At 38.0% G+C, this 25,223-nt stretch overlaps 1 protein-coding gene across 6 annotated transcripts in view; it reads right to left on the bottom strand.

Annotated features, from left to right (window-relative positions):
• Window positions 1–25,223, bottom strand: part of ZNF217 (zinc finger protein 217) — a 39,455-nt gene that overhangs the window by 9,668 nt on the left and 4,564 nt on the right. For 4 of the 6 annotated variants that reach the window (XM_042465258.1, XM_042465261.1, XM_042465260.1 and 1 more), the window contains exons 2-4: window positions 6,631–8,391; window positions 3,381–3,506; window positions 121–1,635 (exon numbers count right to left, since the gene is read on the bottom strand). In XM_042465258.1, coding sequence (XP_042321192.1) covers window positions 121–1,635; window positions 3,381–3,506; window positions 6,631–8,029 — 3,040 coding nt within the window. In that variant the 5' untranslated portion in view covers window positions 8,030–8,391. Of the gene's footprint in view, window positions 1–120; window positions 1,636–3,380; window positions 3,507–6,630; window positions 8,392–22,803; window positions 22,997–25,223 lie in introns of those variants that run through there. The other 2 variants (XM_042465259.1, XM_042465263.1) reach the window with 2 other exon arrangements.

Raw genomic sequence — 25,223 nt, 5'->3', positions numbered from 1 at the left:
CTATTGGAATGTCTACTGAAAATCTAGTTCTCTCCTATGGACAATGTAGTAGTATAACACACTGTAATTCATCAACCTAAAATCATTGTTTTGTCTCCCACTGCCGAAAACCACACATACCTTCTTTTGAAGAGCTTGGGATCTGGCTGCTGCTTGATCCACTGGAACTGTAAAGTGGCCCAGGACCAAAGGTTTCATATGGCTTTAGAATAGTCACTGGATTTATAGCATCTACTTCAGAGCTCCTGAACCCTTGTTTGGCTGGCAGAAAAGGAGTGGTAGGTTTGGTGTGTGAACATTCTTCAGGTAGCAGACCTTCATATCTGCCTGCAAGAGGTAATCTGACAGCATCATTCCCTCTCCGACAGAGAGTAGAGTCAATCTGGTCCAAAGCCAAGAGATTAGGCCTCATTATTTTGGGAGTCTGTCCATCAAATTCCAAGTTTACATTCCCAGCAGGTCTGTTACAGGGAAATTCTATTCCTCGGTTGCTTGTCCAAGCAGCTTCATTCAACGGAGTCTCAAGAGAGCCACTGATGTTGCTACTCACTACACCTAACTGAGAAGCCAAAAATCTTGCTTTAGAATCCAACCTTTTTCCTCTCTCTTGTACTGAAGTAGTACTAGGAGTAAGATGCATTTCATGCTGTTGTCTGGAGCTATTCATGTGGCCTCCAAACATCTGTGGTTTGCATGATTTCAAGTTATTTGGTGCTGTGCTGCTGGAATTTAGCCCTGTAAGAATGGGTGCTTTGCTCTGTAAAACAAGACACTGTTTAACCTTTTCCACATGTGGGGTTTTTGAATGAATAAGCTGAGAAGCCTTAGTTTTCCCAGAGTTCAGAGGCAGTGGCGCCACATCCTTGCCCAAAAGACAGGGTGGACATCCAGTACGCCTGCCTTTAAAAATGGTCCTATTTCTGAAACTATTTTTATTAATAGCATTGGGGTTACTGGGCGATTTATGCATCAGTCGTCGGTGCATTATCAGAACCTCTGGATATAATGTCCGGTAAGTACAAAAAGGGCAGGTACTGGTTGCTAAGGAGCCTCGGGAAACAGAGGTTACTAGAGCATCCTGAGAAGAGCCTGTAGATAAATTTAAGGGTTTTTCCTGTACTATCAGGATACTTTTTGAGTTTTCAGTGATATCACTTAGAAAATTCATATTTACTTTGCCTTTTAAAGCACTGGTATTAAGCACACTTTCTGATGATACAGAATTTCTTTTCTCAGTCCTATTAACAATATTGCTTGTCTGAAGTTCCATTGCATTTTTTTCCAACTTAACTGTTGCACTTGCATTTGAACCATCACTGTCTGTACCTTTGTTTGCATCCTGAGTTATACTTTTCGGTGCATTTTGAAAGGAGGAGAGAGTTTCTTTTTGCATTTTTACTGGTGGGCCTTCTTTGGCATTTTCTAGGAACCTTTTCAGATTTTTGGCTTCTGGACCACGCCTGTTGCCTGGCATGATACCCATCTCCTGAGAAGATAACAAGCTTTTACTATCACTTCTCACTTCTGCTACAGCGTCTGTATGTTTATCCTTGTGATGCCTCTCCAAGTGATACCGCAAAGATGTTTTCTGGGCTGCTGCATATTCACAAAATTCACATTTGTATGGTTTTTCACCTGAAAGATTTATGAACCAGATGTGAGAAATACATTGTACTTCGATAAGAATATGAAAATTATCTTTATGCTCTTCTTCCTAACTTCTACTAAACTTAACAGGCAGATCAGAATTCTGCCAAAAGTTGGAATTGACTTTGTTAACTGTGTCTGTTAGCTTTGATGCAGAAATATTTCACTGTATGGCCTGGGGAGCTGGAGGAGGCAAGTACAAACACATAACACAGATGAAGAAATGGCAGACACTTAAAACAGCCTTCTGGAATAGGCAAAACACATGTCTGGTACTTTCTGACCACAATTCATTACAGCAAGCGATAACTGCTATCCAGCCATAAAAGTGGGGTACAAGCTTGGAGCTATTTGCTTCAGGGAAAGTGGTAAAACGCTACCATCAGAACTGGTATGCAATAGCCCCTAGACTCCCAAATGCTCCCCTTTTAATTCTGAACATCAGTTCCAAACAGTCTTTAAAAGACCAGAACAGCACCCCAAAAGACGGTGTTTTAAAAAGCAATCACCAGAACCCATTAACGTCCTGTTCTCACAGGAGATTATCAGATGGGGAAAAGGGTGTCCTTGTTCCGTCCTTTTCCTGTTCTTATCGCATGATCATGGTAAGACTTTCAGATGAAGTTCTGCTAATTCTGTCAGTGTCCCGTCAGTGAAGTGCTATTGTCCACGATTGCACAAAACTTTCAGATGACATCGAGCTTATTCTGTCAGTGTCCCATCAGTGAAGTGTAATTCTCCTGTCATTTTGTATTAACGCAAGTTTCTGTTAATACAAAATGACAGGGCAATTCATTGACAGGACACCGACTGAATGAGCACGACATGTGACTGTATTTCATGCAATTGTGATAAAGACGGGATAAGGATGGGGGAGCGTCCCGCTTCGCTCCTGTCCCCGTCCCGTCATGGTCTGATAATCTCCTCAGCAACAAAGCTGGCTGTGTTACAAGTGTCTTACACCCATGTAAGTACACGCAGGATGACACCTCTCTTATTAGTCATTATTAATCACTCACGTTTCCAAGAACCTTTCCAGATTCTGAAGTACTCACACATGAACCTGAATATCTATAGGTTAAAATTAACATTCCTCTTAATCAACCTATCTATCTGGAGGTCTCAGCTATTAAGGAGAGGGAAGCTCAGCTTGCAATGAGTTATTTTCTGGAAGTATCAATACCAAACCTAGACTTACTCACACCATAATTAACTTCTTCTGTTTATCCTATGTTTTTAATTGATGTTTAAGTACTTTTTATTTTGAAAGGTTTTTTGTATTTTAATATGGAAATTATATATTTTTACTGATATCTTTGTGGCGCAGTGGTTAAATGCCTGTACTGCAGCCATTCACTCATGACCACAAGGTTGCGAGTTCAAGACCAGCAAAAGGGCCCAAGCTCGACTCAGGCTTGCATCCTTCCGAGGTCGCTAAAATGAGTACCCAGACTGTTGGGGGCAAATTAGCTTACTTGCTAATTAGCTTACTTGCTGTTCACCGCTATGATCTTTGGAATAGCGGTATATAAATAAAACAAATTATTATTATTATTATTATTATTTTAATTTGTTTTTTCAATATTCTCCAATATTTTAAGCTGCCTTGAGCCCCAGTATCAGGGAAGGGACAGGAAATAAATTAATGGATGACTGGATGATAATAATAGTGATGATGATGATGCCCTCTTTTTCATACCCAAGCTTCATCTAAAGCACCCACTTTCCCTTACCTGTGTGAGTTCTGAGATGAATATTGAGGTAATAGTTTGAACGGAAATACTTTCCACAATAGCTGCATTCTCTTGAAGCACCAAGGTTTTTAACTTTTGCCCTTTCCATGCCATCTTCATTTTTATCTTTAGATTTTTTGGGACGAAGAGAACAAAGAGAGACCAAAAAAAAAAATTCATTATAAAGCTTCCAGTAAGTTTTGCAAAAATAAGAACAACTGCACATAAATACAATCATGCCCTAGGATGGGGGTATGCTGGAAAAGCCATCCTCTGAGAATAATATGATGTGAGAGAGATCACTCAACTGTGGACTACTTTCCATCTCTGCAGTGTCATCAGTGGTGTCATTTTGGCACCACATAAAAACCTGGCTTTCTCCAAAACATTCAGGGCCTTACTGATTTCAGCCAAATCTGCAATGTGCATGGTTTTAAATTGCCTTAAATTGTGTCTACTCATTTTAAATTGATAAGTTAAACAAGTCAAATTGTTTAATATGCTTTTAATAGTCTGTTTAAATTATTCTTATTGTTTTCAATTGTTTCAAAATTTTAGCTTTAGGTTTTTCTTTAAATCCTGAGTCCATAAGTGGTCTAGCTGCAGTTGGCCATGGTACATTCAAGGAATTATTATTCAAGGCATTATTCAAGGCATAAAGATGGTGGCTTCTACATTCCCCTTCTTGCAAGCTTATGTTAGCAGAAGCTGCTACACACAAATACACCACTGTTTAACAGCAAAGTGGTTAATTTTGGTACACAGTTCCTTTACAAAATTAACCCCTAAGTTATTATTATTATCATTATTATTATTCTTTATTTATATAGCACTGTAAATTTGCACAGTGCTGTACATAAAAACAATAAATATAAAAGAGTAAACCTGCCTATGGTACAGCTTGCAAACAGAACTTGGGGTTATTTCAACAGAGATGCAATTGATGAATACATTCCACAAAGTGGCTTAATTTTTGAAGACTCCTTTCACCAATTTCCATGGTACAAATTTGGAGGAGTTACTAGTCTACAGGTACCATTCTATGCTATCTGTCCAATTCTGAAAAGCAGATAATACAAGAAACATGTTTTTTTTCTCATACAAAGAGGAGTGTTAAATGGGATGGTATATGTGGATATACTAAGTTAGTTGGAGTATCATTCTCAGTGGAAACTATGGTCCAAAACACACTGCTCTGCAGAAATAATCCAGTTTGAGACCTCTTTAACTGCCCTGGCTGAATGCTAGGGAATTCTGAGAACTATAGTCCTGTGAGACATTTAGCCTTCTCTTGTCAGAGAGCTCTGGTGCCACATAAACTAGAATTCCCAAGCACTAAGCCAGGGCAGTTAAAGCAGTCTCAAACTGGATTATTTCTGCAATGTGTTTTGGACCTATGACAACAAAACCACTACCAAAACAAGATGCAAAATAAGCATGTAAGAGCTACAAAAATGAAATGAGTCACTAAATAATCTGAAATAAGCCAACTGAACCATCTTTCTAAAGTGGACAGCATGGACTACCATAATAACAATAACAATATCTCCAGACCAACTATTTTTGTTCAAAACAAAAAGATCTGTTTACATACTGTAACCTGTAAATGGGGGATGCCTTCATATTTCATATCAATATGTAACTCCTTCAGTTTAGGGAACAGAATAATATATATTTTTCCAAGTATTGTATTGGACTAAAAAAAATTCATCCCACCAAAGTGGATTTCTATATAATGAGATGCTGAGCACTTAAAGAGAAAACCTTTACCTTCTTCTGATGTACTTTTCATCTCAATAGATATTCATTAGTCATCTTTATCAAATTAGACAAAAACTTTGAAAGAACAAAAGATGTTGTTTTCATCCTGACTCTTACAAGCAATTCCCATGCTTTACCACTAGAGAGCAGCAACCATAATATTATGCTCAAGGATAGTTACTCAAATTGTTAACAACTGCATTTGCAAGGCATCTAATTTTGGTTAACTGGAGTGACTGCAGAACAAAAAAAGTTTTGAATTCAGGGGGGAAAGTGGTTAGAAAACTGAACTAGTCAGGATATAAAAAGGAGTCTCTGGACTTGACCATCTAGGCTCAGAATACTGCTAAATATGATTCTATATAAAAGTGGGCATGCTCCAAACCAGCACCATTTTTCCTTCTCTGAGAACTTGGAGAGCCATACATTTATCACAACAACCACCATTTGGGGATGACAAGAAGTGGTGTCACACTACTACTACTCACCTTTGGGTCTTTTGAAGTTTGTTGCCTCCCCCCCCCCCCCCCTTGCATTGTAACATGGAATCTGCTCCACATGCTTTTTCCACCAAAAAATATTTGTACCATTTGTTTTGTGGGGTGCTGGAGTTGAGGAGGAGCCCTCAGTTTCTCCAAATTTTGACACCTGCCCTATTATGAGTTAATACTGGCGCCTATCGTGTTTATAACTCAATGTCAACTGCCAAAAAAATTAAAATAAGTATATCCAGTTGAGAAACAACTGTGATAATAAAACAGGAAAAAATACATTCAACATCAAGAAAACACCTATTGCTCTATCACACCATCACAGGTCTGTGCATTGCTGAAAAAGATGAGATGCAATCTTGTCCATGCTGTATGTTGCTTGTGTACTAAGGATTGTGAAAGTATCCTTTGCAGATACAAAGAAGAAATTATGCCATGACTTCAGCATGAAATTGTGAGATCATGCCCTTAGGAAGAAGGGTGTCAATATTCTAACAGCAAAACCTCTCCTTGATAATAACTTTTATTTTAAAAGCTGCATTATGATGATGCTTGCTAAGTATCACTGAGCTAGGAAAATCACTTTAGACTCCAGCTTCCACATTTTAACAGCAAGTACAGTTAAAACAGAAAGTCTTTAAAGAACAGACTGGGGGTGCTGTACAGTTTTAAACTTTACTGCTTTTAAATGCTTTTATCTTTTTTAACTGTAGTTTATTCTTTTAAAAAGTTATCTATTTTAATATTATAATAGTTTAATCCTCAGTTCTGTATGTTTTCATTGTACTATTCTTTTAAATTGTAAGTTGTTCTGAGTCCCAATTTTGGGAGAAAACACATTATTATTATTATTATTATTATTATATAATGTAATTAAAAATTATTATTATCATTATTAGAATAAGTAGCTCAAAAAAGTATTCTTTCCAACTATGAAGGAAAACAAGTGAACTAAAAGAAACTCAATAGTTTTGTACATATTTCATAGCTCATCTTACCTAAAGCCTCTGAACCATCCTCGGATCCATCTTCAGAGACTCCCTCCACTTGTTCACCTGCTCCATTCTCATCCAGAGTCACGCTGTCTGGAATATTTGCTCTTGCCTGCTTTCCTTCAACAGAACTGGATTCTAGGTTATTCTTTCGGTCTCTCTTGTGTACTCTTGAGTGAAGGACTAGCTGGTGGTATGTTCGAAAGGCTTTGCCACACTCTGAACAATGTGTGGGCTTATCTTTGTTCTGGGACAATTTAGAGTCTATCTCCATAGAAGGCACTTCACGGCAGGGATATTTGAATTTGTCTTGTGGCACACTACCAATCCCTGTATAATTTCCACTTCTGCTTGCCTTGGTCTTTCCTGTGCTTTCAGTCTGAGTCACTTTGCTTGCTTTCCAAATTTCCCCAAGCTCTTCCTTATCAGAAGATGAGTCATCATTGTCTGTACTTCCCTCTTGCCCTGGTTCTTTTATTTGTCCATGGCCAACAGCAATTTTACCTTTGGTAGCCAGTTGCCATGCCTGGTATGTACTAAATGGATCTAATTCTGCTATCCATTTCACAGGCTTTTCTTGTTTGTTGCTGCCAGGAGGCAAACATGGTTTTAAGTTTAGAAACTGCAAAAACTCTTCCCTGGGTGATTTATTTCCTTTGCCACATTCATTGTTTTGGGTGCCATCAGCACTGGCTACTGAATCTTTGGTATGTACTTTACTGTGCTCAATTAAACTTTCCTTATTCTGAAATAGGAAGCCACAAACCATGCAGATTTTGTAAGGTGATGTAATGCTCTCTGTTATTTGATCCTGCACCACTTCATTTATTGTTATGGGGCTCTCAGATCCTTGGGGGGTCTTGCTTCTAGATCCAGGCTTACCAGTGTGTGTTCTCATATGATTTTTGAGGAACCAAGGCTCCTTAAATCTCCTTCCACACACACTGCACCAGTAAGTAAAAGAGTCCTTATGCTTCCTTATGTGAGCCTCAACATCAAAACCTGCGTCAAATGTTTGTCCACAAACCACACAGCTGCAATCTTGGCTATCCTTTTCACTGATATTTGAGGATGGCAAATCCACCTTCACTTGTCCTTTATCAACATGGCTTAAGTATTCTGCTTCTACACGCAGAACAGCTGGTTCACAAAGTGTTGGCCTGTGCTGTGTTAAGACATGCTTACCAAGATCTTCTGGATGTTTGAAAGTCTGATCACAAAACATGCAATCTAAAGGCATACACCCTTCTCCTTGCATTAAGAACTTGTCTTGCAAGTTCTTGTATGAGATTGTGTTAGCCCCTTTTATTGGCATAGTGGCATCATTGTTTTCCATACGTGAACCAACAGTACTGGCTATTCCATCTGGCCCATCCATATATGCTAAGAGAGGTTGAGTAGGCATATTTCCTTTGTTGATATCAACATGAATGGCAGAGGGAGGCCTTTTATGGTGGAAATAAGGTCACTTCAATGGTTTTCCACTTGTTTGCTTGCAAACGTTTGACAGCAGACTGCTCCTCCAAGAGAAGTTTGTTGAATGTTTTTGCTCATCTGTAAAGGTAGCTAAGCACACACAACACAAACTATTTATAAAAACATTCCCATGAAAAGTGTAGAATTCTTTGTGCTCCCTTCCAGTTCTTTCCAGTTGATTTAACTTGTATTCAAAGAAACTATTCTATGTATATCTCCACTTGTAATAATTCAAGTCTTCTTGATGCTGAAGAAATAGGAAAATGGTTTAAGTAGCACCATCACCACCACCTATGGGATAAAACACAGATAAACATTAACCGAAGAAACAAAATGGAAGCAAAAACAAGTTTTAAAACAGGCACGTTCTACTAAAGCAGTCTATTAAATGCTTTCTTTTGAATGCCTTCAAATATTCCAATTAAGTCAGATGATTAACTTTACAGTTCTTCCTTATCTTCATAATAATCAACATTATTCTTTCTGGATTTCGAATAAGTTTTTTTTAATAGTTTGCATGGGAAGTTAAAAACAAGTCCCTAAATAACCCATGGTTAGAACAAGTGAATACAGCTAGTGAACTTACATCTTACTAAATATTTATCTTTAAAATGATGCAACTATCAAAGGAAGTTACTAATCTCTTCAAGGAAACTGCCTTAAGGGACTTACTGTAACATTCAGATTATCGTCTAACACTCATATGGAGGAAACTGTCTCAGTGAAAGAAGTGTAATTATCAGGCTTATCCACTTGTAGAATCCTATAATTTTCATTCTGAACAAAAACACAGTCATGTGAAGCAGAGTTCCACTGTTTTGAAGATACTATACTATTGCCATACTTCCAAACCACAATTAGATTTGTGTTCTGCAAGCTTTCACTTCACAAGAATACATGAATGTTTGGTGTTGTTTTATTCTTAGCATGTACTTATTGATGGGACTGATCTGGCAACCACTTTGAATCCAAACCCCTATCACAATAGCCAGTCATCTGACGAGTTTTTAGTTTCTACACTTTAGATTATGGATTACATCAGCAATAGGGAATTCAGATAGGAAATTAAGCCATAGTCAGTCCCAAAACATGAATGTGCCATCCATTATAGGTATTAACCTCTTTTAAAACATACTTATAAGCAAGAAGATTCTAAGTCCTCCTTTTATAGGTTCATCAGAACTATTAATCTACATTTCAGGGCAGTTACTCCAATACAGAAAGTAAAAGGTTATTAACAAGGGGTTGTCAGGTTGCAAGACTACAGTTTGCCATAATAAAAACAGAGGTTGAAAAATTTATAAAATGACTGGTTAAAAAACTCGCTTATTAGATTATCAAACTGTTAGATTCTTCCCCTAACATGGCTGAATTCCGTACATTTTCAGCTCAGCACTGAAGTTAATCCTATACATTAACAAATGAGTGAGAATTTGTTAAGGGGCATGCTGATTCTCTCTCTCTCTCTCTCTGTCACACTCAGGAAAACAATAAACCCTTAGCAGAAATGGTTAGGATTGGAGGAACTGCGTCACGTCTGTTGCTTTGTGGCTAAAAAGCAAGAAAATGGTTTTCAGAATAGGCCCTTTGGGGCTGAAGAAAGGTCCTTCTCCCTACCTACTGATCCATATGGAAATTATCATAATTTTTCTGGATATTGAGAAGTGAGATGGGTTGTGAGTCTTTCCAATTCTCCTCTAATCTAAATTAATTCATTTTTTTGTTTTGTATACATTGGATCCTTGGTATCTGCTGGAGTTTGATTCCAGGAGCTCCATGGATACTAAAATACGTGAAGGATCAAATCCCATTACAGTGGGACCTTGGTATCAGCTGGGGTTTGGTTCCAGTACTCCCCATGGATAGTAAAATCCGTAAATGCTCAAGTCCCATTAAATACAATAGCATAGTAAAATGGTGTCCCTTATATAAAATAGCAAAATCAAAGTTTGCTTTTTGGAATTTATGTATTTTAAAAAATATTTTCAAGCCATAGATGCTTGAATCTGTGGATTAAAAAAGCACAGATATGGAGGGATGACTGTATATACTTGATATACTCAGTGAATGAAAAATCTCTGAACATGGAGGGCCGACTGTATTATTTGGGTTGAGCTGAAAGTATATAGTATATCTGATAGATGTTTGCACAAATATGGAAAAAGCTTTCTTCACCACCACCTCCAAACACATTTCCTCTACTCTTAGCCTTCACCCCTCCCATTTCCATTCCACTCTTATTTTTATCATCACCTTCTTTAAAGGTTTACACACTCGGAAGGGTTTGGTAAGGCTGGAGTTAAATCCATGTCCTCCCAAATGACTGTTCTAAGTGAGGGTTAATCAGGTAAGTGGAGTAGAATTGCTGCATCTATTTCTAATAAACCTGTTTTCCAAGATTATTCAGTAGAGAAACCCTTTCCTTTGCACATTTTTGTCAGTCTAATTTTTTAGAGCTTAGAGCTGAATAGAGTTCAGAACAGGGATTCCCATTGACTGAACTGGGGGTCCCCATCAGCTGTTTGTGAAACATGTAACCCACCTCTGGTCTTTACTTCTATAGTGAATGTGGCAAGGCAGAGCAGAGGAAGTGATTCAAACATGCAGAAAAATGTTCTGCATATGCTCAGAGTCATTCAAAAAATTTCAGGTTAAGATTTTTCCACCTTTGACTAATCTCTGTTGCCAGCTTATTCCTGCTAGTCTCTTAATGGATCTGTGTCCTCTTGTTGAAATAAACACATAATTTATAAATTAACTTTAAAAATGCTTATTAACAACTTTCAGCAAACAAAGCATTTGCAGGCTGGGTGAAGAGAAATGAAGGTCAGAGAAAAAACTTAATCGTCCAGGTTGTAAGATGAGATCTCAAGCTTGACTCTCACCATCCCCAAGCAACAATCATACTGTGGGGTTTGGAGTCCACCTAGAAGAAAATCCAAGTTCAGTGGACATGATTTTCAAGTGACAAAAAGAGCACTACTGGAGATATGTGCTCCTAGGTTTCCATGCTATTATCTGTAAATCACATAGTCTGGTCTGACAACTAACATTTTAAGTAACAAATCAAGCAAAATTAATTTAACAAATCAACTTCTTACTACACATCCAAATTCCCAGTTTGTAGCACTTTACATTAACAAATTTCAAACCTAATATTGCAAGCTCTGAAAAACAGTTAAGATTTGTAGAATTCCTCATCTGGAGTGTACCTACTACACAAATTATTGTTCAAAGCAATGCAGATGGAAGAATGATGAGCTTATAGAGCATGTATATTGCCAAACTCCAAGTAATGAATTCACTCAACTTTTGTAGCACTGTCCTAGCTATTATAATACACCTGCATACACATGTCAACACATATATGCCTGGATTGTGGAATTTACTAGTATTTATACTAAGTTCAGACTTTTGTTTGCACGTTGTAGAGGAGAAGGTGAAAACCAGCATTTCTAATGTCTAATTAATTTCACCCAATACAGATCATCTGCAGCACATGGGAAGGTTTTCTTTCACCTATATATAGCACATTCACTAGTTTACTGTTTTTTCTCAGATTCTGTTCTTAACCTTTCTTGCAACACTTTGCCACAAGGTACTAGCATATAACAAGGTGGCTTAATAAGCAATGAAGTTGCACTGTTTCAGTAATTGCCTATAAGGAAGACTGTGTTCACTTCCATTTCAAAAGGCCTAATTCTGTTTATTTCAGGAACATTGTTTACAGGTAGTAAACAGTCTAGTTATCAGATTAACAGCAGGGACTGCTGAGAACTAGTGTGCAAAAATAGTGAATGTACCAGGTTTTGGTGGAGAAGAACTAGGTACAAACTCATTTGCACCTAATTTAATCGAAATTATGCAACTTGAGTGGTGCATCATTACTTCTTAGCCTTGAATCTTATGTTGTAGTTGTTAAAAAGAAGCTGGCTTAAACAACCAGAGGAGACAATACATCTAAATGGTTAACCAAGGCAGCAGATCACAGAATCCTCAATTCCTTTCATGTCCCATTCCTTTCTGGAGTACATTTTGCTTCTGATCCTCACATCTACACCAGTATCAACCAGCACTACCAGTGAACCCAGGTTCTGAACCCTGGGAGAAATATTAGCCTGATAGTCTTTGGCTCAGGGCCATCTAGTAAGGTTCATAGCCAAGTGTGGATTCAAACCTGTGTCTCTCTAGTCCTAATCTGACATTTTATGTGTACCACACCACACTGTCTCTATTGTTTACATCACCAGATTTAAGCAATCAGTTATCATTATGTCTCTCAAATATTATGTGCCTGCTAGTTTTTTTAGATTTCAGTTTTCTTTGCTTTCAGTCCCAAACATCACAATGCAGTAGGAATATACATGTTCTTGTTAAGAAATGTGCACAGCATTTGTGTCTCTAGAATGACCTCAAAAAATATACAAGACCACTACACACGTTTTGAATTCCAGTCTGCCAAAGATTGTATGTGTAAAAGTCAGAACATTTGGAAATTTCAATGTTCGCTTCATCTGAACACACAAGTCTTCTAAGGCCTTTTAGAAAATATACATCAGATTTTCCAACTGGGATGAATATTAAGTTCAGAAGCATTGCCATTTATGACAAAGAGGACAGCACAACAACTTATAGTCCATTAAAATACAAATGCCTCTTCCAACATCAGCATATGTATATATGCTGCATTAGCTGTTCAGACTGAGCCCGTTTCATTTTAACACAGAGCAGATGACAACCAACCTAAAGGGGAAAGATATGAAGACTGAAACAATCAGACAGCAGCCCCAGACTCTCTCCCACACTTTCCAGACAGGAAGCTTTTAGGAGCAAGAACAGGGCTTTTTATGTGAAAATGACACCCAAGTACATCACTATTTAAAATTGAGGCTGGACAATAAATCAACACAAGAATTTTCTAACTTTAGGATTCTGTGCTCAAGCAGATGTAGTGACATTCTCACATATTAAAAAAAGTTCAATAAATATAGGCTGGTAATGTAATAACTAGAAACAAAACATATCTTCCAGCAGTGTATGACTTCTATGCCCCCCCCCCCTTTTAAAAGTGCCGCCAGCTACTCCAAATTCTGAGGTCTTGTGACATGAGAGGCAACAATATCTATGGCCTGATCCCAATCTCTGTAGCCATTTGTTTTCTGAAATTTCAAGTAAGCATTGCTCATATACTTTGAAGAGTTCTTTATAGTCATAATGGAAGGAAAGCTATACTGTGCTTATACAGTGAAATCAGAGATTAAAATCAAAGAAGTCATCAGCACCATTACTTTATTTATTCTTGATGAAAGTGTGATGTACAAATTGCTCTAGGTCAGGGGTGAGGAACATATCAACCTCCAGAGTTGTTAGAGACTGACTCTCATCACAGCTCTAATGGAAATTACAGGCTAAACTCTGGAGGACCACTCACTTCCCATCCCTGCTCTAGGTATAGACAGATTAAAAGCTAATGTGGTAAGTATCATCTGGTTTCAGACCCCAACATCAACCCATGAAATCTAGATTGGGAATAGAGAAAATAGCAAGAATGTTCTAGTTTATTTTCTGAGCAAATTCTAGATTTTCCATAGACTCATAGAGCTGAAGTAACCCCATACTATAAATTCAAGCTTCAGATCATTCTACACTACTTTACTGGTTCAACTTGACTGGATTTTAATGTTTAATCCACTCATGCCGAGTTTTTTTTTTTTTAAACTACTGAAATATAATGATACAATGAAGAAAATATGTTCAGTTTTATGTTAGGATCCTGAACCAGGAGATTCAAATTACAGGTAATGAGATTCCCAAAAATAGTTAAATAAATGAATGAATGAATGAATGAATGAAAAGAAATAACTTGATAAGAATTATTTGTCTCCCTTGGTAGGTGATGGATTCTTCATTGCTGGAGGTTTTCTAACAGCGCATCCATGCCATATGCGGCTTTCAGCTTACACTGAAAGTCACGTGACAGTTAATGGTGCATATGCGAGCCCCATTAGTTTCAATGGGCCTCAAGCACATGCGGACCTTGCCTTACACAGCAGGGTCCAGAACGGATCCCGCGTAAGGCAAGGGCACACTGCAGTTTGGAGGCCCACTTGTTGGTGGTACTTTAACAGTGGATTTCTTCACTGGGAGGGGATTGGACTAGGTGACTTTTCATTTCATTTCCAACTTTTGTGATTCTATACAACAGCTGGAACATAAACTGGTTGTGGATCATTGTTTATTTGAAAAACAGTGTGTCATTCATCTTTTTGCAACTAGTCACTTTCTTCTCTGGAACTCTAGCTGGATTCCAAAGAAATTATTAAATAAGAATTTGCCTTAGTGATTTCCTTTTAACATTTTGTTGATGGTCTACTCATAAATAGTTGCAGAGCTTTGTTTTCCTAAGGTGCCAAACAACTGCTCTCATGTAATCAGGTTATACCCTGGCTTTTACTTCAGTATTTAGCTTCAAGCTCAAGCCCCAAAAGCATCTTGGATTTAAAATGTGTAATACTGAGAATCAGGAAGATATCTATTGTGGGGGGGTCATTAATGCCTCCCATTTTCTAGGCTTCCAGGACGTGTAGCAAACACCCTCTTCTGTCACCACTCACCCTAGCCAAATCCTCAGAACATCTTGAAACCTCTTTAAGTTTAAGTTAATAAACTTTTTTAAAAGACAGTTGTCGAAGAGAACTTTTGTACTATACACCTGGGGGAGAAGTGGTCAACCCTGGAGATATGATAACAGATTTTTAGAACTCTTTTTCAGAAACACTTTGAACATCAGCTCTTCCATATTCAGTCAATGGATCTTGAGATCATTACCAGAACAACAAAATCTTAAATATTCAAATTTCTCTGTATAATATCCACAAACTCAAGTGTACCTTAGCCAGTAAACATCTCTATGATATGCATCTGTTGCTTATGTGCAGACAAAACACAGAATAAAATGCAGCATCAACCAGTGTTTCTCATCTTTCCACAGGGTGCCAGATAATCAACTAATATCTCCACTTTAGATTTTTGACTGTCAGACTGCCATATATCAAATGCTATTCTATCAAATTAGTAACTTCTGTTGTGTAGATTAGTTTTGCCCTTGCCTCATTATGTAAACTCTGTATTTAGGCAAATTGAATGCATGCTCATCACTGAAATTCACACAATAAACATATCACATAGAAGAGCTACAGTCAACACACCAGTGAAACCTATTGATCTTTTTTTCCATTATTCCATTTCATAAAAACAAGACACTTGTGTTACTTAAATGAATGTACTGAAATATTAACCATCAACAAGGTATAGCTGCTTGAAGTTCCCACTGTCTAGGAGATGGATAATGTATTTAATCTCTGAACAACTATGCAACTACTTTCTTCCTACACAGCAACCTTCCCCAACCTGTGCTCTCCAGCTATATTAAACTACAAGTCTCATCAGCCCAAATTACAGTGGCCAATGAGAATGAATCCTGGGAGTTTACCGTAAGCTCAAAACATCTCGAAGTCATTAAATCAAGAAAAACTGATGTACAATATAACTGTATAGCCATTACTTTAGACTCCACCCCTGTTAACAGGCAGGCCTTTAAACCTTACAACTAGATGTAACACTTTATTTCTTGCTCTTACCACACCTGTTAAGTTTTGTTCTGCTACCTTTTTGTAAAATGATGTTTTGAAAGTTCACTATATAATCTGATATCACCTTTTGGTGATAGGAAGAAAGAAAATATGTTATTGCCAGTTCTACTGGACACCGACATAAAATAAAGTTGGCCCTTGGTTTCCGCAAGGGATCCGTTCCGGATCCCCCTACGGATAGCAAAATCCATGGATTTTAAGCTCACATTATCCCCAATGGCTATGTGTATATGTGGCTGCACCCCCATTAGGGACAGCCTTCATTGTCCCATGGCAGCATGTGCACATGGCCACGCCACCATTGAGGACAATGGAACTTAATGGCACCACAATCATGTGTCGAGCCACCATTGGGGAAAATGTGGGCTTGTCATCTGCAGATGCTTGGATCCACCGACCGCAAGCCTGCAGATACTGAGGGCCAACTGTATAATAAACATATTTCTTCTATGATACATTGGTATCCAAAGTTTAGATAGATAGATAGATAGATAGATAGATAGATAGATAGATAAGTTTTACGAGAAGTGTTATACAGTTGTCCCTCCATTTTCGCGGGGGATCCGTTCCAGATCTCCTCCCCATGAAAATGAAAAATCGTCAATATTCAAGCAACATTGACTTGAATGGTGGTGTGTGCCTTGGGACACCAGCAGGCCGCCTCCCCCCATTTTGTCCCCCTCCGTTTGCCACCCGTGAATGGGTGAGAGATGCGGACTCCAATTCAGAGAAAATGGAGGGGCAAATGTATTTACAAATTTAATGAAAATCGAATCCAACGCTTTAATTAGCTTTAATTAATAAAAATGTTTTGCAATATTTTATTTATATTAAGAGTTGACAAATATTTTTTTAAAAAAGAGCCACTGTACTGATTCCAACATGTGACAGCTTCCTAGAACATAACTATTTTACTGCCCTTTATTGCAGGACATTATTGTTCTACCCTTGACTACAGAACACTACTGTTTCAGAGCAGAACAGATTGCCTTATAATAGTGTTTAATTTTGATCTGGCACCCCACTCTGATTTTTGACCTGGCTTTGCATTCAGTGCCTAAAACTTCACTAACTTAAAAGGCAATGAAATATTTGCTTTAGTGTGCACCATAATGTAACTCTTTAAGAAAGGCCTGTTTTAATTAAACAAGAACAGTTTAATATATAGTGTCAACAACATGGTTTCAGCTTGAAGAGGAAAAATGAAGGATTTGCCAGACTATACTTGATTCAGGTTTTAGTCTTTTAGCAAGAGACCATTATATCTGAAGCCTCTTGAAGCTACTCCAAGCTTTGGTGGTAGATCAGTAAATGGTCAATGTGTTTGAATTTCCCCCCACAAAAGTGGGAAAACTGCAAATATGTTAGCCCTCCCAAACATGAGTCCTCTCCCACCAAGAGCACCACCTATAACTCTTTTTGCAACCTGGAAACACATAGTGTGTCCCCCACATTTTCAAAATGTTTCCACTTTCTATCTGATGTTAGCCACTTTCTCTCCTCCCCCCTCCCCCTCCCGCTGGCCAAACAAAAGCAACATCCTATATTCCCCACTTTGACAAACTTTGCAGTCTCATTTCCAAAGTCTTTCCTCTCTGAATCCGATGTTTGCAGCCATCACCACAAAGGGAAGGTAGGGTATTGCTTTATTCCGGCTGGGAGACAGTGGGAGGAGGAGGAGAAAGGGAAAGAAATTGGATCTTCCTGGGGTGGCTGCAAACACGGGAAAGGGATTCAAAGGGAAAGTCTCTGGAAATGAGGGGGATACAAAGTTTGGCAAAGCAGGGGAATGTAACAGTGTTGATTATGGCTGGATGGAAATAAGGAAGGGTGAGGGGGAGAGGGGTGAAGCAGCAGTTACAAATTCGCAGGTAGTCAAAACCATAAATCTGAAACCGTGAATGTGGAGGACGAACTGTACAGTGTAAAACAGACTATCTTCATATTGCTCAGTCAGAAGTTTTAGTATTTCACACCAAAATGATAACCAGAGATAACCAGAAATAGTCCTCTGGACTATTAATGGTAAAAATTTAAGTTTGCATTTTATCATTTTAAAACCTAGGTTTTCCTATTTCAAAAATATAGAGCTAAGTATTTCCATAAAATCTAGTTGTTTCCCATATATGTGTAACAGTATTTGAGAACATTAGGGGGCAAAGAGCCCCACTTCAAGCAGATGTTCTTACACTAATTTTCAAAACCCTTTTTAAAAAACACCTGTAAAATTAATATTTTGCATAATGACTTCTCTCAGAAAAAAATGTTCTAGACAGTACTACATTTCAGAAACCAATTGCTCTTTCTATTTGAGAGATAGCGTGCATGGAAGTGGTCTGTATTCCTTCTGTGAAAAATACATGGTACGTGACTTAAACATATTATTGGATTATTCAAAAACTAGGTTAACAACAACTTCTCATAAGGCATTTACTGCCGCAGCCCCCCAGACTATGCAACAATTTACGGGAAGAGATCCGCCTTACCACCACCTTGGATGCCTTTAAAAAGGCACTTAAGACAGATCTCTTCCGGCAGGCCTACCCTCTTGATCTCTTATGAGCGACTTTAGAAAGACCTCCACTTCCGATTATTAACAAGATTGTAAACAGACGATGAATCAGTCATTTTAGCAATTTGTAATAACTGTTGTGATTTTATTGATTATATTTGTAAATTGTATTATCTATATTATTATGATGTAATCCCACCTCGATCCATACGGACAGGCAGGAAATATAAATAAAATTTATTATTAATAATAATAATAATAATAATAATAATATATGATTAAGAAAGTTAAAGTGCATTTTAAGATACAAAAACTTCACTTTTTAAAGAGGAAATGACATTGTACATATTGTTTCAGCTGCAGGGAAGATCAAGATAGGCTACTCTCAGTCTAGGAATTTGACCCTTAAACGCCATATAAATATTTCTAAAGGCTCCATCATTTTAGACCCAAAATTAACTGAAAAGAAACTGCTCTTATAACAAAGCCACCATGTGCATAGATCACCAGAAACACAAGTTTTAAAGTCATTGTTAGCCATTAAAAAAAAGCAAGCCATGGGGAAAGGGAACTCAACAGATCCCCACCCCTCTGCGGGTCCTCAAGTCCCACAATCCCTCCTCCTCAAAAAAAAAATGCCACCAAAGTTTCATTTCCTTCCCCTAGGGTTCAAGGAGTGACTGTTTTGTTTGAAACACCCAACCTGCCAATCCCAATTCACACTGACAAACCTGGAGCCAAAATCAGCAGTGAACTCTAGTTCTGATTATCAACCAAAAATATGGTGCTACATGCTGCCACAGATGTTTTTGTTGTTGTGTGCCTTCAAGTCTTTTCCAGTTTACGATGACCCTAAGATAATTCTATCACAGGGTTTTCTAGACAAGATTTGATCAGAGGGTTTGCCTTTGTCTTCCTCTGAGGCTAAGAGAATGTGACTTGTACAAGGTCACCCAGTGGGCTTCCATGGCTGAGCAGAGATTTCAAACCCTTGCCTCCAGAATCAAAGTCCAGTGCTGAAACCACTACACCATGCAGATCCACAGAGGAAAAAAATTGGTCAACAGAATAATCTCCCAGCCCTGTTTTAGACCCTAGTGCGCACAAGTTTAGTCCATTTAGTTATGGCCACAAAACTTATTAAATGTTTCCTCTGTTTGCCAATGGACATATTCATGCAGAAGTTTCAGAAGAGCAGAGATAACAGTTTTGATTTTGCCACAGCACAGTAACAGATGTATTATTGTGTAAGTTTCATGGACTACAGAACACTTTGTTAGGTGTATGAAGTATTGTACTAAATAGGCAGATTTTTATTTATTGTTAACCGAGTTATACACTCAAACTATTCAGGAAAGTTCTGAGAATCCTAGATTCTCTAGGAACTTTTTTTTTATTTAATACTATTAGCCATTTAAATGCGATTGCATAGAAAGGTGAGGTAAAAATTGTATAACACAGCTGCCTCCTGTTCAGTAATTACTAGGTTATACAGTAGACTTACCGTCCCATAACTGATGTGAATCCATGTTTATGGTAATTAACAAATGACTATGACCACAAAAAGCTACTTTTTCAGCTACCCCAATTGGCCTGTTTGACACACTGAAGATAGGGGCACTACAAGATGATGTCTGCAGCACTCCCCCAGTTGGGTGGCGCATTAAGACATACAGTTGCAGCAGGATCCCGACAAGTCTCTCCAGCCGTCTCCTCTCGATGCACACCTCAACCAGAAGAGATCTTAAGAATGGCTCCAATCTGTACTACCTCAAAAATCCCTCACCTGGTGTACTGTCCAACTAAAAAGGTGAGTTTTTGGATGCAATAACAATGATGAAGTTATGTCTGCCAATGCTGGAACCCAGTCTACATGTTTCTGTGTAACTCCCAAATGTATATGAATAGAAAACAACCCCTTCAGGATAGCCACTGTGGTTAAGATTTTTCTTCTAGCTTTACTATTGTATAAGAAGCTATCCACATAGTCCAAGCCACATTTGCTAATATAGTCTATTCTCTATGGTTAGACTGTATTATTGTAGTTGACACCATTTTGACACTACAGTCGGCCCTTGCCTTACACGGGGGATCCGTTCTCGACTCCCCCCCCCCCGCATAAGGCGAATTCCGCCTATGCTCAAGCCCCATTGGAAACAATGGGACTCGCGCACGGCGCCACGGGTGCACACGTGGCGCCACAGGCGTGCACACCCATTCAATGAATGGGACACACCGCCCCTTCCACCCCACGCGCTCCCTGCGTCTTGAGCGCATACGCTCAAGACCGCGTAAAGTGCGCCCACGTATAACACAGGCGCACTGTACAATGTGTGTGCGTGTGCGCGCGCACATGCACACATATATACACATGATATATATATATACACACACACACACACACACCTTAAACATATATGCTCTAGTCCATAAAAGGTTATACCACAAATAGGTAAGTTTCTCAATTGCACTATAATACTTCATATGCAAGCTTTTTATAAACCAACTGACATCTCAGTCTTTTTAAAACTATATATAAATATATAATAATCTTTTCCTGGTCATGAAATCTTCCACGGATTTCATATATGCAGTGCACTAAGTATAATTTCACTGCATAGCAGCTACAAAGATCTTAAAATGAATTATTTCTATACAGTATTTTCTATCACCATTTGAACCAATTCAATCTACAGTTGACCCTCCTTATCCATAGCATTTTTATCCACAGATTCAAGCATGCACACTTTGAAAATATTCCAAAAAAGTATATATTCCAAATAATAAGCCTTGATTTTCCATTTTATAAGGGACAAAATTTTACTATGCCATTGTATTTAATGGGACTTTAAGCTTCCACAGATTTTGTTGTCCATGGGAGATGCTGGAACTAAACCCCAGCAGATAACAAGGTCCCACTGTATAAACAAAACAGAATGGTCAAAATCCAAAGAAATTTCATAAATTGTTTCCCACTTCCCAAGCATTGCAGAAGCTTGCGGGGGGGGGCGGGGGCAGGGGACAACACTGTATTGAAAAACTCTTTCTATGCTGCATGGCAAACTATTGTTGTATCTGGTAAGAGAGTAGCAACAGTAGGCCAGAGGCTTATTATGAGATGGGGAAAATTCTTACTAGAATCTGGATACCCAGATTATCTGAATTATTGTCATTAACATGCTATATATTTCACCACCATCATCTCATATCAACAGATCAGGTCACTGACAAGAAATAACTATCTGTGAATACCTGAAAACTATTAATGGTAGGCAATGTGCCTAAGAGTCTTAATTTTAAAAACCACACTTCCTTTACCTGTATTTCCTTCTCATGTGTCCACTCTAGTTTAAGAGAAAAGAGCATGCTCATCATGCCTGAAAATCTTTATAATGGAAACTTTACCTGCTCTGAACTAGGTACATTCTAATTAAGACTGGACGTTCTAGCACATGCCAATTAGTTCAAGTCAGCTTGATCCAGTGCAGAAACAAACAGCTGAAACATCCCTTCTCCCTCTTTTTGTATCTCCCTATCTGGGATATATGGATGAAGTACCCAGTGTTTGGTTCCTGTATTAGAGGAACAGAGGCATAATTATGCAGTTCTTCCTTAGGAAAACAAACAAACAAACATGTAAAATAAAAAAAACAACACAACACTTGTTATTAAGTCACTTTGATAATAAGTCAATAGATTAAGTTGAGGAAAACCATTATACACCAGGTTGAGTCAGTCAGCTGGTAAGTTTATATAATATAGTGCAAGAAGATATTACTTTGATTTCTATAAGGCACATCTCCTCCTTAATACTAATATGCTTAAAGCTCCAAATGACCCAGTACAACAGAAGTAAAATCAGCTATTATACTCCATCCCTTAAGCTAAGAAAAGTCCCTTTATGCACTAAAAATTGTATTTCTGAAGTTAGTCTTTTTAACATGGAACAAATTCAGTATCCCAAGAATTAGGAAACGCAAGACTGATTAAGCAGTCTCTAACATTTTTCTAATGTTGTACAGTTGGCCCGCCCCATACATGGACTTGAGGTCACACAGATGGGAAGCCCCATTTAGATGAATAAAGCACACGACACGCCCCACACAAGAGCATGTCCCATTCATTTAAATGAGGCTTGAGCATGTGCAAAATTCGCTTTACGCAGGGGGGGGGTGGTCCGGAACAGATCCCCCGCTTAAAGCAAGGGACTACTGTATAACAAGGAATCCTACTACATTATTACCACTATTAATGGCCAACAATATAATAGACGCTAGAATCTTTCTAATACAGACCAACAGAAAGTAGCTATACTTGACTTTAACATTGTCATAATTACCACCCCTGTGTGCCATAACTATGGAATAGCTACAAAAAGGGGTATGTTTGACCCAATTTGTGTCTTGCCATATCAATATGTACATTCAAATAAATCTCATTACAACAACTGCTTGTTCTATATCTGATTTTTATTCAAATCAAAATCTCACTACTCATGGAATACCAGCATATCAAGGAGATACTTTTTTTTTAGCCTACCATTTTCTCCAATGCAGAGAAGGGGTTTTTTTGTTGTTCTTCTTGTTGTTTGATGTAGGGCAACATACAAACACATGATCTATCACCTGCATTTCAAAATGGCTAATCCCCAGAGGTCTAAACTACTTCATTCATTCAAATGTTGTCAGCTAGCTTGGCAAATCTCACATAAACTTGGCAGACAATAGTATGGTGTTAATTAAAAGCCAAATGATCAGCAGGCCCACAGAATTAATCTGCTGTTAGATTATACCACATCACACTGCAGGTGAGGAAATAAAATATTTGAATGTTTCATCAATTTTTTTAAGCTGCCGTTCCCTGCAGGTACAAAAACTAGCAAAGTTTTAATATGGAGAAACATTCAAATGTTTGATTCCCACACCTCCACAGTACAAAACAGCAGTCAGCAGCACATTCATCATTTGGGCATAGTGCTGATTGAGAGTGTTTGCTCAAAGTGGCAAATTTTCACATACAAGTGGGAATTTCTACCACTGCAAGTTGTATGAAGAATGTTGGAAGCCTAACAAGGTTGCAAGCAATATACTTGAAGATACTTGTGTGTGTGTGTGTATCTTTGAACTGCCTGTCAACTTATGGCGACCCCATTAATTTCACAGGATTTTCATACAGTCAAAAACACATGACATTTGAGAGCAGATAGATATGAATCCTTTCTCTATATGGTCCAAAGTCCTTTCTCTAGTCAACATACAGCCCAAGTAAATATTTTCAATATTATCAGGATCATCCCCTGCAAATAATCAAGTAGAACTGAAGCTCTGCAAAAACATTCACTTTTAAAGTCTACATGAAGTTGCCCCTAGTTAATTACAATTCATTATCCTATTCAAAACTGCAACTGACTGTCATGACCACCTCACCAATACATCAGATATAGGATGCTACATAAGGAGGCACTCATAGGTTTAAAAACAAATGACCCACAATTCACTGTAAGTCACTCCCTTCCCTGCCTCACTTAACATATACTGTATGATGAGCAGTTTACCAGATAAGGTTTTAAGCCATCTAGTTCTAGTCACTTAACCTTAACAAGCAGGAAAAATACATTTTTCTAACCATGAAAGAACATGAAATTCAAGGCATCTTTGTTGAAAACAGCAGCCAAAGAAGATTTCCAATTGGATAAAAAATATTTATTGCACTGTATAGCTGCAGTCCATCCAAATATATTTGAGAGTCATGTGAAAATATGTTGCAACAAATTTGGTTGTGTTCCAAGTTCCTTTTCTAGCTGCCTTTGTGCCACCTACAAGCACAATGTATTCTTCAGGAAGTCAGGACAACAGGAGGATGATTTGCATTTTAAACCAGGTGTTCATAAAATATAACAGTGGCTGAGAACTACATCTACTCCAAGCACAACTAGGGTCAGGAAAGAGGTATAAGAAGGCAATCACTGGCTGCTGTCAAGCTCTTTCTTTTGATTTTGTGCATAGGCCTCTGCAGAAAAACACTTTTGAGGAAGCAAGCCATACATTTAATTTTGAGATATTTATATTCTGCATGCTTTACTGTACACCCAAGAAATGTGTTTGACACCAAACCAGAAGACAACGTTGTAACAGAAACATCCCTTAGGCATATTAGCTCTGACATCCCACTCTGCTCAGTGAGATTTCATACAATCATTGAGTTGCTCCGCATGTAAGTGTGTAGAGGACCGCTGCACAAATGTCTCTTGATGGCAAGCTGTACAGTTTCTGAAGCCAGCTTCTTAGTTCACATATCAACCATGTGAAGCCTTGCTGATGTGCCAGGAAAGGATTTGTCACATTATTCAAACTTCTAGGAAAACTGAATTGCCACCAATGGCAAATACCCATGAAATCAAGATAATCAATAAGACAGTTTTTCTTTTTGTTTTTCAAACACATATGCAACATTTGTCTGTGTCATCTGAGGATGCTAAACTAAAATTGCTGATATGTGTGATAAAAACAGAGGTTAAAATTTGTGCAATCCCTACTATGGGACAGAATAACAGGATGTGGAGCAAACTGTTATTTAACTTTATTAAGGACCAATCTTTTTTTTAAAAAAAAATCAAGAATTCAAGTAACTGCTAATCAACTACTAAAAGAAGAAAAGACTAAGAATAACCACATGTTGTCTCCAACTGAAAAATAGGAGCAGTGTTGCCAGCTCAATAGCTTTGGGCTAGTAAAGTTCAATTTACAATTGTTAAGCTACATTTATGTACAAAAACTGTACAGATTACTCTCCCCACTTCTAAGGTCCAGAAACTCTATAAACACACATTTGCGCATATATAGATTTTCCCACTTAAAGCCAGCCCTTATAAATTTCTGAAGAGATAATCCATCATTCTACTTTTATATTTTCTTCTGTATTATTTCACTGTTAATTTTTATTTATCGTAGGCTTGCACA

This window comes from Sceloporus undulatus, chromosome 4 (assembly GCF_019175285.1).
Source record: "Sceloporus undulatus isolate JIND9_A2432 ecotype Alabama chromosome 4, SceUnd_v1.1, whole genome shotgun sequence".
Lineage (NCBI taxonomy): Eukaryota > Metazoa > Chordata > Lepidosauria > Squamata > Phrynosomatidae > Sceloporus > Sceloporus undulatus.
This window is presented reverse-complemented; position numbering and strand designations above follow the sequence as displayed.